Source organism: Sturnira hondurensis, unplaced genomic scaffold (assembly GCF_014824575.4).
Source record: "Sturnira hondurensis isolate 20B ecotype Veracruz unplaced genomic scaffold, ASM1482457v3 Scaffold0006566, whole genome shotgun sequence".
NCBI classification, from domain to species: domain Eukaryota; kingdom Metazoa; phylum Chordata; class Mammalia; order Chiroptera; family Phyllostomidae; genus Sturnira; species Sturnira hondurensis.
In genome coordinates this window covers 2,639,159-2,655,517 of record NW_028079197.1, presented here as the reverse complement: position 1 = coordinate 2,655,517, position 16,359 = coordinate 2,639,159, and the positions used below count along the sequence as shown (strand labels likewise).

The following is a 16,359-nucleotide window of genomic DNA, read 5'->3' as shown; positions in this document are numbered from 1 at the left end:
TTATCAATGTGCTCTAAGCCTTGGCATCGAATCCTAGGAATATCTTCCGATTTTTAGTTTACTTTATTTAAAGATTTTATTTATTTATCTTTAGAGGGGAAGGGAAGGAGAGAGGGAGAGAAATATCAACGTATGGTTGCCTCTCGTGAGTCCCCTGCTGGGAACTGGCCTGCAACCCAGGCATGTGCCCTGACTGGGAATTGAACCGCAATCGTCCAGTTCGCGGTTCGCAGGCCCGCGCTCAATCCACTGAGCTACACCAGCCAGGGCATAACTTCCAATTTTTAAATCCTTGTTACAGTTCTTGGTATTTAGTTCTTGGTTCTTGGCATGAAGCATGTCTAAAGAACTTTAAATTGATTCTTATTAAAATATCCAACCAGCTCAGGCTTCAGAGGCACTAAACTTGATGGCAGTATATTCACAATACCTAAAAGCATAGACGTTGGAGCCACACTCCGTGACTTTGAACCCCAGCTCCTCCATGGAATTCTACAGCCATGAGCATAATCTATACTCACCTTACTATGTAATTTTAGTTACAACGAAACCTAAAATTGATAGCATATTTAGTATCAGGCAGTGATCTAGGTGCTTTTACATGTTTTTACAACATGCAAAATTTTTGTAACAACCCTGTGAGTCAAGTACCATCATAATTCATTTTACCAATGGGAAACTGAGGAGCACAGCAGCTAAGTCTCGCAGTTGGTAAGTGGTAAATACGGGATTTATATCCAGGTAGTCTGGCTCCAGAGCTAGTGACCTCACCCACTCTTCCACACTGACAAGCTTATCTATCCCACCCACCAACTACCACATACACTAAGGTGAAAACCATACTACAAAAGTGTCCACTTATACAAGTTAGAGGTTATGAAATCAGAGAACACTCTAAAGACTTTCAAAAGATTATTAACCTCTGTCAAAGTGTCATTTTTGCCCCTAAAACCAGGAAGTTAAAGTGTGCTCTTTATTATGGCCATTAAGACAGTCTTATCATTTTCTCTTAAACCCACTGGAGTAATGACAATTATCTGTATGACTGAAGAAGATGAATAAGGGACAAATATAGGAGTTAGGGAGCTTTCCAATGTGAATATAATCAAATGTGGAAGAAACTTTTAAAAAATGCTTTCTTCTCCTTCTGTTCGTGCTGCCCCCAGCCATCTCAGAGACTGCTCTCGGTTGGGGGCCATCCCACACCTAAAGCAATGAGATGGCGGCCCCAAAGAAGACAAAAAATTGCTAGAGTCAATCAAATCTAGGTTCCAACTTGTTATGAAAAGTGGAAGGTGCATGCTGGGTACAAGCAGTCTGTGAAGATGATGAGACAAGGCAAAGTGAAAGTGTTCATCCTCACCAACTTCCCAGCCTTGAGGAAATCTGAAACATAGTAGTATGCCATGCTGGCCAAGACCAGTGCCCATCACTACAGTGGCAATGACTGAAGTGGGCACTGAGTGTGGAAAGTACTACAGAGTGTGCGCACTGGCAGTCATTGATCCAGGTGACTCTGGTATCATTCGAAGCCTGCCAGAACAGACTGGAGAAAAGTAAATCATGCAAAACTTTTCTTTAGTAATACTAAACTGGCCAGAACTTGGTTTAAAAACTAAAAAAGTGTCTTAATCCTATTAAAATAATACTTCTATACATAAAGTCCCTTCTTATACATTGGGAAAGATACTGCACTTACTGGGACAAAGGCATACCTTGTTGTAACGGGGTTTACTGGCAGTGACTGACCTACCAGAACAAAATTAAGTCATTTCAGTAATGAGTCATGCACAAGATTAACTACCAGGAAGAGCTGAAACAGACGCCATCTACTGTGAAAGAATTGCTAATCCAACTTTTACAGAACATGGAATTAAGGAGGACAACAACTGGTAAAATAAACTTGTGGAGTATGAATAAAAGATCCCAAATGACAGAAGTTGTTTCTGTGCTCATGGGAGTAGTTGGGACATATATTCAATATTTATCTCCTGGGGAACCAGAAGAACTGGCTGGAAAGTAAACTTCCTGTGGGAATATTTTTTGCTACATAGATTCAACACGTCCCAAACATCAAGGATGCTATGACTGAGCTTTTTTTTTTTCCAGATTTTAAACAATGTTGTCAAATTATGCTAGAAGATGGCCTTTCCCAAGAATGGAGATAATTCCTCTGGGAGGAAAAGTCCTTTATTGGCAAAGGACTACTCTTCCCTTGTACACATGTATCACTGAAGATCAGAACACACTTGCTGTGCAACAAAACAACACATGAATGGGTTTTAAGCACATAGGTAAGAAAGAGGAATGGAGTTCAGAGACTTTGGGTGCACCAGTAAGTATCTAGGGCAAGCCACAATCAGTTAGCAGATGATTCTTAAAACCCATCAAATAGAGAAAATGGGACAACTGTCATAGCATAATCAATAAAATATATTTTAAAAGCCTCATCAAATAATAAACCCCTTCTGTGCCATTCCTCATCTGTTGGCGATGGATCAGGAAGCTGTTAACTGCTCGGAGAAGTGAGATTTTGTGAAATTTTAAACTCACTGCTTAATTAACCAATATTATAAATCATTAACAACAGTTTAGAAAAAAGGATCCATTTATTTTGTGAGCAAGTTTAGAAATCAAGCCCAGAAGAAATTTAAATCCTACTAGCTATAACGACTGTTAGATGGATGGTCAATTGCCCATCCATTCAACTCATATGGACTATCTGCTATGTGCCAAGCAGTGTTCTAGGTGCTAAACATACAGAGGTGTACGAGACAAAGCCTTGCATCATGAAGCTTACATTCTACACACTCTATTCTATCAAGTCATGAATCAAATAACAGTTTCACCCTAGCAGTATAAATTTCCCTGGCAGTAAAGGTGGTTCTAATTTATTACTTGAATTGAGAACATACCTTCATGGGTCTGTCACTATTAGCAAAATTATTAATAATGAATAATGACTCCTGAAATCTTGATCCTCCGCTTAGTGCTACATCAGCTATCAGCTGGCTTACAGCAATTATTATCTGTGGGAAGAAGCAAACATTGTTTTTCAATTATCTTTTAAACCAATGCTATTTTTCATCATTATATAAACCCATAAGCATTCACATAAACTGTTTCTTTTAAAGATTCTACACAGTTTCCCCATAATCTGCTTTATTCAAACATGAAGTGGTTTAAATTCTTCTACTAGAACAGCAAATTCCAAGGTCCCAATTTCAAACTTTATTGGGATTTTTCTTGATTACATGTGATTTTTTTTTTTAAAACGCACAGCGTGGCTAGATCCAGAACTATTTCATAATAATGAACTGAAACAATGGTGGTCAGCTCTCCATTTTGAATATGTTTGCCACGTAGTAGCTATGGCAAAGTTGGGAATAAATGACAATTTCTTTGATGGTTTCTCATTCCTTTTCAATAGTCTATTGCATTGTCCCAAACTCCCAACTCCAGCACCTCAGCACCCTTCTTTGTTTCCGACTAAGTATCTACCTGGTTTAGATGGCAGTATATGCAATGGTCTTTGATGGTGCTTTCTGATCTCTCAGGATACCGTTGAGGAGTGCCTAAATGATTCATGCTAAGAAGTTAATGGCTGTATGTTTTACCTCTGGGTCTTGGGAAGCAGGACACTTTAGGAACCGTGAATGCAGACTCTAGAATCAAACTGCTTCAGATGCAAATCTTGTCTTTATCAATTATTCACTGTGGGGCTTTGGAAAAGTTACTTAACCTTCTGTGCCTCACTTTCCTCATTTGCAATATGGGAGAGATAATATCTGCTTTATAGAACTGCTCTGGGGATTGAAAAGATTATAATCATAATAATACTAGTTAACCCTTTTTGAGTACTTACTATGTGCTAGACATGGTTTTAAGCCTTCGTGTTTATTAATTCATATATATTTGAATAATAGACTTGAGAGAACTGATGCTTTGATCCAGAAGAAGAGACACCCTGATAGGGAATTTTAGGCATATGGGCACAATAACTGCAGAAGTGTTTTCGGGGAAGATGGTATTCAAGGGACACCTCATATAAAGCTGAATTATAAAAGCCCTAAAATGTAATGCTAGCACTAGTATCCAAAAGTAACCATATAGGAGATTTTAAAAAATTTACTGGGGTGACACCAGTTAACAAAATTATATATGTTTCAAGAGTACAATTCTATATCATCTGTACACTGTACTGTGTGCTGACCACTCTGAGTCAAGTCTCCTTCCATCATTATTTATTCCCCCATACCCTCTTCCACTGCCAGCAATCCCCACACCATTGTTCATGCTTATGGCTTTTTTCTCTATGCCTCCACATACACCCTTTATATAGCAGATTTTTATAGAAAGAATGTACGTCCATTGGATTTCCACATTACTAATGACATTTCTAAAAACCTGTGTATAGCCATTTCCCCATTTATAACCCACCTCCAATAAACTCCAATGGGCCTGACTATGGCAGTGAAGATATAAATATGACCAAGGAATTCCCACTGTACGCGGAGGTCTACTAAGCTAAGGAGTCCCAATTGTGTTTTAGTTCAGAGCTGTTTCATCACATAAGCAGTAAAATATAGAGATGTGGAATAACAACCACCATGTACTAAGCATCTAGAAGGTGCTAATCATCTTGCCTGGCACTACACACACTTTATTTTTACACCTCATGATAGCCCTGCAAGGTAAAAAAACATTTGGCGTCATTTTACAGATGAGGCAAATAGTTAAGAAAGATTGAGGAACTTGCCTGGGTTACAAAGTATTGAACAAATAGCTGAGGTACGATTAAGCCCAGGTAGATCTGATTTCAAAGTCCATTTCCATCACTACACCTTGAGACTTCTCTCATTTTTTTACTTACCGGGCATGATGGAATATGAAAAACACAAACTGTATTACCTGCTATGGAATATTCATTAAGTGTTTGATTTGTTATTTAATCATCTCATTTAATCCTCACAACAATCCTATGAGCTAGGTACAAATATTAACCACTATTTTACATATGAAGAAACTGAGGCAGAGACAAAGGAAGTAACTTGCTCAAGGTCATATAGTGTGTGTTAGTCCTGGAACCTGAACTAGGGTCCACTCTTAACACCTATGCTCTAGAGTAGCGCTGTCCAATAAAAATATGATGTGAATGAACCGTGTATGTAATTTTAGTTATTTTATTGTTGTTCAAGTACAGTTGTCTCCATTCCCCCCCTCTACTCCCCCTGACCCCAGCCAAACCCACCTCCCTTCCTTCCTTCCTCCCTCCCCCTTGTTTTTGTCTATGTGCCCTTTATAGTAGGTCCTGAAAACCCCATTATCCTCTCCCACCTCCCTTCTGGTTAGTGTCAGATTGTTCTTAATTCATGTATTAAATTTTAAATTGTCTAGTTGCTGCATTAAAATGTGAAAAGATACAGGTGAATTGAACATACTTTACTTCACCCAATATATCCAAAATACCATTTCAACATATTGTAAATACAAAATAATTGAGATATTTTACTTTTTAGTACTTAGTCCTCAAAAGCCGTATTTCTTGCACATCTCAATTCAGACTAGCCACATTTCACGGGCTAAATGGCTACATGTGGCCAATGGCTATTGTATTGGACTGGGTAGCTATAGATCTTGATGGAGAGGCTAAAGACCGAATGGAAAAAGAGGAGCTTTGATTTTCACTGACCTGCAGATGTGTCCTCAGAAAGGTTTTTCTTTTGGTATATTCAAAGTTGTTTCTCATGAGAAGATACAAAAGTGCAGATGCTTCATTCCTCGTCGAGCTGATCTTCGAGGTGCAGCACTTTAAGACCTCATAGCAAAAGGCAGCACACATGTTTACCCTTCCTTTGAAAAAGGCCGAAGGAAACTGAAGAACAGAAAAAAACATAAGTATCTGAAAACCCAATCATACAAATCAATGAACTATCAAATGCCTACTACATTCCCACCTGAAACTACGCTAGGTGCTCTGAGGATACATAACGAACATAACTAGTTTGGGTTCTCTGCTCTCGAGAACCCAAACTAGTTAAAACCATGAAGGCCAGTATGTATCAGTGACAAAACAATTCAAGTCTGTATAGGTCACTACAAAAAACGTGAGGTACTGAGACTCAATGCTACGGATTGAGAAGAGCTCAGCACCGACTGGAGAAAAAGATAAGCGGGTTCTTGATAATGAGTTAAATTAATGAATGACTGAAATGATGAATGACTGACAGTTCTCAATCTGCCCCGTAAAAATGGGAAGGACAATCTACACACTTATTCTCCTGTTTACATAGAAACAGTTCATTATATTATGAACTTCCAAATGCTGAGCAAATTATAGTGGGGATCTATTATTCAGCAAGTGAAGTTGATGTTTTAACAAAATGAGGTATAAATGAAATATACGCACACATACATACATATGCATACTCTACCCATAAAGTGTTAAGATACATTTTTCATAGGGAAAGTAGTCAATATTATCTTAACAACTTTGGTGACAGATGGTTACAATACTTATCGTAGAAATCACATCTGAGGAATGTGTCAAATTACTATGCTGCACACCTAAAAGTCATAAAATATTGTATATCCACTATAGTTTAAAAGACATATTTTGGCACAGAACGTGAGTAAAAAGTGATTAATACTCAAAACAGCTAAGTGGCTGTTACTTTGAGAATATATTCAGTGAGCCTTGTGGAAGACAAAGTGTACATATAACATAGGCTTGTTACAAATCTGCCATGTTTACATGTGTAGGCAAGCAAGGAGGAAGCTGATTCAGGGTACACAATGGATGTTTTTCAGGGAGTGTGAAGCTAGAGATCCAACCCCCCTTTATTTTATCCTCACCCAAGGACACTATTTTTCATTGCTTTTAGAGAAAGAGGGAGGGAGGGAGAAAGAGAGAAATGTCAATGCATGAGAGAAGCATTGATCAGCTGCCTCCCTTACGTGCCTGGACTGGGGGGTCAGGGTTGAGGATGAAACCCACAACCTAGGTATGTGCCCTGACCAGAAATCAAACCCACAACCTTTCAGTCATAGAACAACACTCCAACCAACTGAGCTGCGCTGGCCAGGGCAAGAGGGTCGACCTTTTTAAAACCAATTCTTGGGAATCTTGAAGTTAAACCCATCTGTAGGAGTCTACCTTCTTTTTATCATTTTAACACCAAGTGCAATGCTGTGCAGATAATGAATGTTTAATAAATGTTTTCTGATTAGCAACCAGGAAATCTCATCAACGGTTTCACCAGATTAAAACAAATTTGCTGGACAAGAGATTCTAGCATGGAAATGAAGGTGTATGGGAGGGTATAGCTGTAATGCTCTTCATTCATTATACTGTCTCCTACCCACATCATTTCTCTGAGTGGGCAATGGCTAAAATCATCTGTGATGTCCTAAAACTGTCGAATCCAATGGACCCCCTTTCCCCCATATCTGTATCTCATAATAATGTTCACACTCTTCCCTTTTGGCTTCCATGATATCCTCCTTTCTTACTTTTCCTCCTACTTCTGTCACTGCTCCCTTTCACCTCCTCTACAGATTTCATGTCTAACCCCTTTCATGTTATTTTTCTCCAATGTTCTACTGTTGACCTGTTTTTTAGTTCTTCCTCTATACACACTGCAGGAGAAATGAAATCACTTCCATGCCTTTAACTAACACTCATATGCTGATCTCCCTAGTTCGCTATGCTCCAGCTAAACTGGGCTTTAAGTCCCCAGAATTTCAACCTCTTACCCAACTCCGGGCCTTTGCATATGCATGTTCTTTTCCCTAGAATGCTCTTCCTTGAGCTTTTCAAATGGCTGGCCCCTTTTCATATTTCAGGTCTCATTTTAAAAGTAACAAAGCTATCTAAAGTGAAAAAAAAACCCTCTCACAAATCATTATACTCTTATCATGGCACTCTGCTTCCTTCCTGAACTTATCATATGTACTATTTTGTTTATCTGTTTATTTTCTGTCTCTCCCCTCACCCCCAGGGGACTCAATAAACATAGCATAGATGAATACGTGGACAAAGACTCCACATTTAGCTAACCCTGATCTTTCTCCAGAGCAGAGCTGCTACCAGTACTGCAGCTATAACTGGATATCTTTTAGGCACCCTAAATTCAACAGGTCCACAAAACAGAGCTCATTACCTTTTATCCCCAATGTAGTTTTTTCTCTGATTTTATATCAGCCACCATAACCTACTAAACAATAAATAAACTGATGACCAAATTCTATAAATTCTATATCCTTCCAATGTCTTATATCTGCCTTTGACTCTCCATTTCCATTGTCCTACTTTAGGTCCTTATCTTTTATGTCAATGCAACAAGTTGCAACAAGTCTTCTTTGTGCTTTTAGTCTCACCACCCACCCATCTTCCACACTACTTTTTACAGACATTTCCCCCCTACGCAACAATTCTCTGTTAATATAAATCTCTTTGCATTACTTCAATACTCCCTGATGCCTGACAGATGAAGCCTAACTTCTAAAATGTGTACATAATTCATCTGGTCCCCACTTACCTCTTCATTCTAACTAACTCCTAGCTCCACAGCTACAGAGAAACTTGCTAAATTCGCATGTTTCCTCTCCTCTGCCCACCTGCAGTTCTCCGTAGACTACTTTTATCCTAATGGTATTTGTGGATGTAGACATGTGTATGTGTGGGTGCATACGTCCTTGTTCTGGAAAATGAGCCCTCCGGCTATATCCCTGACACAGTATCTATCAGCAGTTAAGAGCTTACCCAGTAACTGTTACATTACTTTTGAATCTCTTTCCCTTAGTTTCTTATAAGATTCTTGTATTTGACTCAGTTTTCCATTTATTTATAGATTTTGTTAAAGACTAGGAATTAAAAAACCTTCGAATCCACCTAAATTCTGTATCAATTCAATGCAACATGTAATAATGTCTTAGCTATCCTATTACGTACATTAATTTAATTTTTTTTATCTTGTTAGAGTTACACATACCAGGGGGGAATGCCTAAACTAGGCCTTAATTTTAACTCCATCTTGGTTTATGATGCTTCTCACTGCATTCAAAGGCTATCAGAAGCAGACCAGGAAGGAATATTTGCTATCTGTTTCAGTCATGTTACCCCTGGAAGTCTAGCCTGAGGTATCTTTTTAATCAGGTCAGTTGCCTGAAAATGTACAGGCCACAGGTACAATTAGCACTGAATAGAAGGGCTCACTCATTTGACCACATAGTCAGTGTCTATCATTTGCAAGACATCACACAAGATCTCTGGGGTTATAAAATTCAGTAGCTGCTTTCAAAGTACTTATACATGAACGCACTAATAGCGCACATATTTTCAGCATAATACTTTACTTTAAAACGATTTTATTTATTTATTTTTAGAGAGACGAGGAGAGAAACATCCATATGGATCAGCTGCCTCCCATATGCACCCAACCCACTGAGCCACACTAGTCAGAGCTTCAGTATACTTCTTTAAAAAGAAGAACGGAAGTAGTAGCAAGGCTGTAATATGAACATGTTACTTTTGAAAGGAGCTCACTGAAAAAGGTCCAGCAATGACAAGGTGAAATAAAAAGCATGTTCTGCTTTTAGGGGATTTTTGGTCAGACCCTCTGTACTTGGATGTTCTGTATCTATATTTGCGCAAGCAGTACTGACTTAATTTAATTTGGTCCGTACCTCAGGTCTCTTGATGTAATCTCAATGATCCTCTTTTCTTCCTGCCATGAAGCAAGCCCACTAGCAGTTACAGAGCTTTTTTCCTTACCTTACTAATGAAAGCTCGCAATGAGGCAAATACATGTTTCAGTGAGACTTCAGATTGTCCATTTTTAAGAAAAGCAAGATGAATATCAAATACTTTTCTCATTAATGGGTTGTGGCCATCATTATTTAAAAGTTGACTCTATAAAACATGAAAAAATACATTTTGTAGAAATAGTTTATACCACCCATCCCCCAGAATGAGAGGACTCTACAATACCTGTTTATCAATCCACTGAAAGTTTCACAAAAACCAAAGGTTTACTTTTAAAACATCTGTGTCATCCTTCAACTTGGAAATCTCAAAATACTACATAAACCACATCTATACTTGATTCTATCATTTTAAGCATACGTGAAAAAAATATTTTTCCACACCAAATACAAACTAGTATGGGAAGAGGAATTTCTATTAAACTAAACATATTACTTCTCAATGAAGAAATCAGTAAATTTAAAATGGACACAAGGCAGGTTGCCTTTGTATTTCTCTGAGGAGAACCAAATAATGTTAGAATTAAGGAAAACACCAGTTTTACTTTAAAAGTCCATTATCTAATTTACTTTTCAAAGTATGTTTAGTATAAGATATGCTTAGCCTCTGGTGAAAAATTAACCCCTCTATGAGTAAAGAAAGTAACAGGTATCACAACTGAACAGACCATGTAAATTGTTTTAATGTTCCTTGTAAAGAGAGACAGAAAAGAAATATCAAATGTAGAGAAATATCTACTGGATTGTGAACTTAAAAAAAAAACAACACATTGGTTAACTTCTCCAGCCCTATTCTCCTATCCCTCAAAAAAACTAGCAGGTTACAACTTGGCTGAAAACCACCACCAAAAACCAAAAGAATATGCAAAGTTGTGACAAGTCTAGCATCAACAGCCAGAATCCATGAATGGTGTTAGATTTTTCTGGCTCTTTCCCTTAGTCTACCTCCAAGCATGGTGTGGACTCTCATGATGACGGGCCTAGATCCAAATCCTGAGTCTGCCACATACCAGCTCTATGGCATTAACGTCCCTGTGAGCTTCTGTTTGCTCGGTTTCCAAATGGGAATAATATCAGCTGTATCAGAAAGCTATTATGAAGATTAAAAGTGAGTTCATATCTGTATTTTTACATTTATTAAGGTATAATTTACACACCATAAAATTTACCTATTTTAAGTGTACGGTTCAATTATGTTTAGTATGTTTACAGAGTTATGCAACCATGCCAATCCAATTCTAGAGCATTTCCATCACCTCAAAAACATCCCTGGTACACATTTGCAGTCACTCCCCTTTCCCTACCCAAACCCCACAATAGAAAACTGAGTTAATATTTGTAAAGCAGTTAGGGTAGTACCTGACATCTACCAAAAGGCATGTTTGTTAATTAAATAAGCATCTGAATAGGAGGAAGGAATACAATACAAGCCTTGAGACCAAATATCCTTATTTATTGGCACAATGAAAAATGAATTTGGTTTGCTTTTCAAATGAAAACAAACAATATTTCATAAAGGGATTCTGAAGGCTATCTTTTCTTAAAAATTATTTTATTGTTGTTTGATCATAGTTGTCTACATTCCCCCTCACCTCAGCCAAACACCCCTCCCTCCTTGCTTCCACGTTCCCCCTTGGTTTTGTCCACGTGAAGGCTATTTCTTATCAGTATAATAACTAATTCAGTTTTCCCTTATGAGACTCTGAAAAGTATAAAAGGGGGAGAAAAGAAAAAAATTACCTGTATAACTCAGGTGAAAGTAAGATTTTTCACTTTGAGTTCTCATAATGGTGTTACATTATAGCTATATAGTTTTTACTCTTCAAAGCACTCTCACATCCATTGTCCCAGTTTACTCCTTTAATAACCCTGCAAGGTCACTGCCTTTCCCTTATTCTTTTCAATCATAGCAATGCTGATTCACACTGTGAGGCAACATCTAAGAAAAAACACTAGGCACCTGACTAGGGAAGCTAGCCAGCCTGTCTGGACATCACCTAGCTTAGGAAGACAGCTCATCAAAAGAGGCATTTGAGGAAACCAATTCAATCATAATGTGGACTAAAAATGACTGCCTATCTTAATAAAAAGTATGAAATAGAACGATTTTTAAACACAAAACTAAAACAGTTGAATTTAAGAGGCAGAGGGGAGCTTGAGAACAAATTAGTCCAATCCTTTCACTTCATGGATGTGAATCTCGCCGAATTCCCAAGGTCACACAGTAGCCAAACTCCATCTGCCATACAAATTGCCTGATTGTTCAATGGGACTTTCTCAGCACACTAAGCTTCCTCTGACTGGTTACTTTTTGTATAATGCTTTCTTTACAGTGATGCATGCTGAATTCTAACTCTTTATTTTTACCTTGAAGCACTGGGTGAAAAATGATATGGTATCTAGTACTGTTAAAGAAACTTCAGTAGCAGTATTGCCTTCAAGAAGTGCCTGATGGAAAATGTCGGCTTCAGTTGTTGTAGAACCTAGGGGGGAAAAGTACATTATAACTGCCACACCCAGAGATTCACATAACAGTTCTGAATGATTTTTGCCCTCCAAAAAACTCAGACAGATGATAGGAGGCTGTCAATATGTGCAGATCTAATGAGTTTCACAGTATTTATTCCTGAATGAAATATGGTCTTGGTTAATCACGTCTGAGTTTTCAGTTTTCTATCAACAGCTCTGCACACATAATTACGTACCCACTTCTGACAAGATTTCATTGATGAACTGTGGTGATGTTACTAGGAAACAAATAATGTGGGAGGCATTTTAGGCCATGCAGGCTGTAAGACGCATTTTTTAAAAGTCTTGAGTCTGTTAGCTCAGGGCCCATCTGCTCAAGACATTTGTTTTTATTATTAGTCCTTATCACAAGGTCACTTTTGCTAGCTTCCTTTTCTGCAAGCTTCAGAGAACTGTATGGAAATTAAAGTTTTCCTACTCTTTAGATTTTTTATGAACATTTGCTTTTCAGAGGATAGTTTCCATTGTCCTACTTGCGTTGTCACTACTTCAACCTGTGTGAAATACACTTTCATCAAATTCATGTTTACAATTCTTTAACTTTTGCAGTCAGCTCAGTATGTGTAATCCCTTAAAATCATTGAACAATACTAATTCTCAATAAATATTATAGGTACTATTATGTTATACCATTACACTATTACTTACATTAAAGTTTAACAGTAGCAATGAAGGATATCCAATGTAAGGACAACAATTCAGTGGGAAAAATAAATTTCTTTAATACTGAAGTAAGGAAAAAATACCATTACTTAAAATTGCTGAAAAATGCATATTTTATTACAGTCATGTATGGTGAAAAAATGGTACATAAATACAGATATGCAAATAAATCCACGTATGGGAAATCATTTTCAATCGCACTGGTTATTTTGAACCAGGACTTCTTTAAGGTTAAATAGTATTAATAGGTCTGTTTCAAATGGATACCCTACACACGTTTTCACTTACTATGATTAAGTGTAAATGAACTTTCCAGGCTACTAAGATGCTGAAGCCGGGCCTGCATTACTCCTGATCTGTTTCGAAGAGCTGGCATGGTTTGTGATTTGCGGTCTACTCCAAAGTGTTTTGACAGCCAGGCATCATGCACCCTAAAATAAAATGTAGTTAGGAATTGGAGTACTATAATATTATGTCTCAATGTTGAGTGCTTTTTTCTTCAAGTAAAAAAAAAAAGATTAGGTTTCTACATAAACACTACAGTATGATCAATATTCTTCCAGTTATTACTTGGCTTAAATAAGATACCACTGAAAATTGAATGAAGTTTTAATGTATATACAAAAGAGTTGATACTATAAGAATATAATTAAGAAATTTAGAGAGGCATTTACTTCTGTCCTCCTCATCAAAAACATCAGTGGAAAGTGGACAACACTCAAGATTCAGTCTTTTCTCAGGCAGTGAGGAAGGACAAGAGTCAGTGAAAACAGTGAGAGGGCCACTCAAAAGTTGAAATGTGAGGTGGGGGACAGAATTCTTGGATGTTTAAGAATGAGTGCCAAATGTTTGTGAACTTAAGTTAAACTTGGACCAGACACTTTTACTGTTTAAACATGTCTATTGCAAGACTTTGCAATTTTTTCCTTTAATATTAAGAGTTCCGCTAAAAATTTACTATGGGGTCATACAAAAATGAAAGAAGAAAAGAGAGTATGTCTATTCTCTTGGTAACACAGTGGGAGAGTCAGCAGAATGTTACAGGTTAAGGCTCATGGTGGTAGTTACCATGCCAGCTTCAAGCCATGAGGGAAGACATTAGAAATTGTCACTCAAATTTCCTATTATTAGGATGTTCCAGAGACTCAGCAATTATAAACTCCATCTAAACAGCCTCTTCAATTTTGGGAAGTGCAATGGAATTTAACATAAAAAAATGGACTCACATGAACAAGTATAAAGGACACATGGACAATAACTAAGGGTGGAGGGTGGAAATGGGAGGGAGGTGGGGAGCACGGGGCGGGCAGGGCTGGGAATATAAGACAGAAAGCTGTACTTGAACAAGAATTAAATTAAAAAAAGTTTAAAAAAATGAACTCAAGATTATATGAGTTACTTTAATGACTAACTCTTCCTCTAAAACACATCTCATTGAAATAGTTAAATAGTATCAATAGGTCTGTTTCAAATGGATACCCTACACACATTAAGAAAAATAAGTAATATTTTCCTTAGGGTTCCTCAAATGTTTTTGAAATATTTATTTCAGTATGCCATAAACAGCAAAAAGAAGAAATAGAAAATTAATAATGTATATTCCACTCACTGTTGCAAATTTCTGCTTATTTAGCAACTGAAGTGAGTACTGATAGTTTGTAAATGAAAGTACAGACTGCACAATTATTCTCACTTTATGGTTTCCTGCCTTCTCCTGGATCAAGCCCTTTCTCACACATCCTTTAGAAAAGACAGCATTTATTCCAGGACTAGGATGGAAACTCTGCATATAGGGCCACCATTACCCTATGCAAAACTTAAATGTATCAGCTCACATTAGTTTAATTTAAACTTTGAGTTGAGATATGTGACATAAATCATGGGTTGTCCTTTTTTAATTTTACTGAATTCACTGGGGTAACATTGGGTAATAAAATTATAAAGTTTTCAAGTGAATTCAAAATGAATAATCTAATTTTTACATTGTGTGATCAAGATTGCCCTCTGTTGGAAGAATAGGAAAAAAGTAGAAATTTCCATGCTATGGGAATTACCTTGCTATGTTTCTTTTCCCCATGTATCTAAAGTGAAACAAACACACTCTAGAAAGAAAAACAGTAGCATGTTAGTAAAGTAGTATCATTCTCTGCAATTTAACAAGTAATATTTGAAAAGCCATGTGTTTCAAAGAATGACCACTTAAGTCATATTACAATATACATTTTGGTAGACAGAAATAAATATACACATTATCTACTTAGGGGCCTGCCATATATCTTTCTACATTTGTTAAAATTACATCAGCATCAAAAAAGCTAATATCTTCAGATACAATTTTAATAACATAAAAAAACCTATCAATGTAAATCATCCTTTGTGCTCTATAACATCAAAACAAAGGTCTCCAGTGTAGTTATTAATACCTAAAAAAGGTCTTAGGCCCTGGAAATTGGGGTAATTGCTATACTTTTTTTATAATGACATTAAAATACTTTCTATTATTGAAAATGTCAAACACATACAAAATTACAGAGAACAGCATATTAACCTCCCAGGTGCCAAGCACCCACCAGCCTCAACAATTATGAAGTCATAGCCATACTTGTTTAACCTCTACCCTGAATAGGTCCTCTGCTCTCCCTCCATTCTCCCTACCTCTCAGAATTTTTGAAGTAAATCCCCAACATCATATATGTAATTTTTAAAAGATTTTATTTATTTGTTTTTAGAGAGAGGGGAAGAGACAGAAACATCAATGTATCATTGCCTCTCACATGTCCCCTACTGGGGACACAGCCTGCAACCCAGGCATGTGGCCTGACTGGGAATTGAACTGGCAACCCTCTGGTTTCCAGGCCAGCACCCAATCCACTGAGCCACACCAGCCGGGGCCAAATATTTTCATTAGTAAATATTTCAATATAATTAGAGTAGTTTATTTTCTTTTTAATCTTACCTGCTATTTTGTTCGCTACCATTTTCTTCAAACTTTTGATAAATATTTATGCATTGATTACCCTCTTTGTGCTTTGGTAGATATGCACGTACAATATATATATATGTGTAATATTTAAAATTTTCCTGTATTTCATTATAATCTTGTTTTCATTAATAATGTAAAAATAGCTCAGCATACTATACAGAGTGGGGCAAAAGTGGGTTTATAGTTGTTCATATGAAAAATACAATAATAAAGAAATAATAATACAAGAATAAATTGTTTTGCATACTAACAACTGTAAACTTACTTTTGCCCCACCCTGTATAGAATATCTTCCCACTTCTACAAAAAAAAAATAAGACTAGATTTTTTCAAGCACCTTGGAATGAAGATACCTATATCAATCTTTTCATCTATGCATTTCTGAAGTGGGTGGAATTACTCAGCCCTATCTTACAATA

General features: G+C 37.0%; 1 protein-coding gene and 1 pseudogene across 3 annotated transcripts in view; one reads left to right on the top strand and one right to left on the bottom strand.

Annotated features, from left to right (window-relative positions):
* Window positions 1–16,359, bottom strand: part of DOCK11 (dedicator of cytokinesis 11) — a 197,707-nt gene that overhangs the window by 43,993 nt on the left and 137,355 nt on the right. For all 3 annotated transcript variants that reach the window (XM_037050187.1, XM_037050185.1, XM_037050186.1), the window contains 6 exons: window positions 15,012–15,059; window positions 13,246–13,388; window positions 12,133–12,248; window positions 9,776–9,913; window positions 5,693–5,875; window positions 2,916–3,029 (listed from right to left, as the gene is read on the bottom strand). In XM_037050187.1, coding sequence (XP_036906082.1) covers window positions 2,916–3,029; window positions 5,693–5,875; window positions 9,776–9,913; window positions 12,133–12,248; window positions 13,246–13,388; window positions 15,012–15,059 — 742 coding nt within the window. The remainder of the gene's footprint in view (window positions 1–2,915; window positions 3,030–5,692; window positions 5,876–9,775; window positions 9,914–12,132; window positions 12,249–13,245; window positions 13,389–15,011; window positions 15,060–16,359) is intronic.
* On the top strand, window positions 1,132–1,560 carry LOC118989843 (60S ribosomal protein L30-like; annotated as a pseudogene).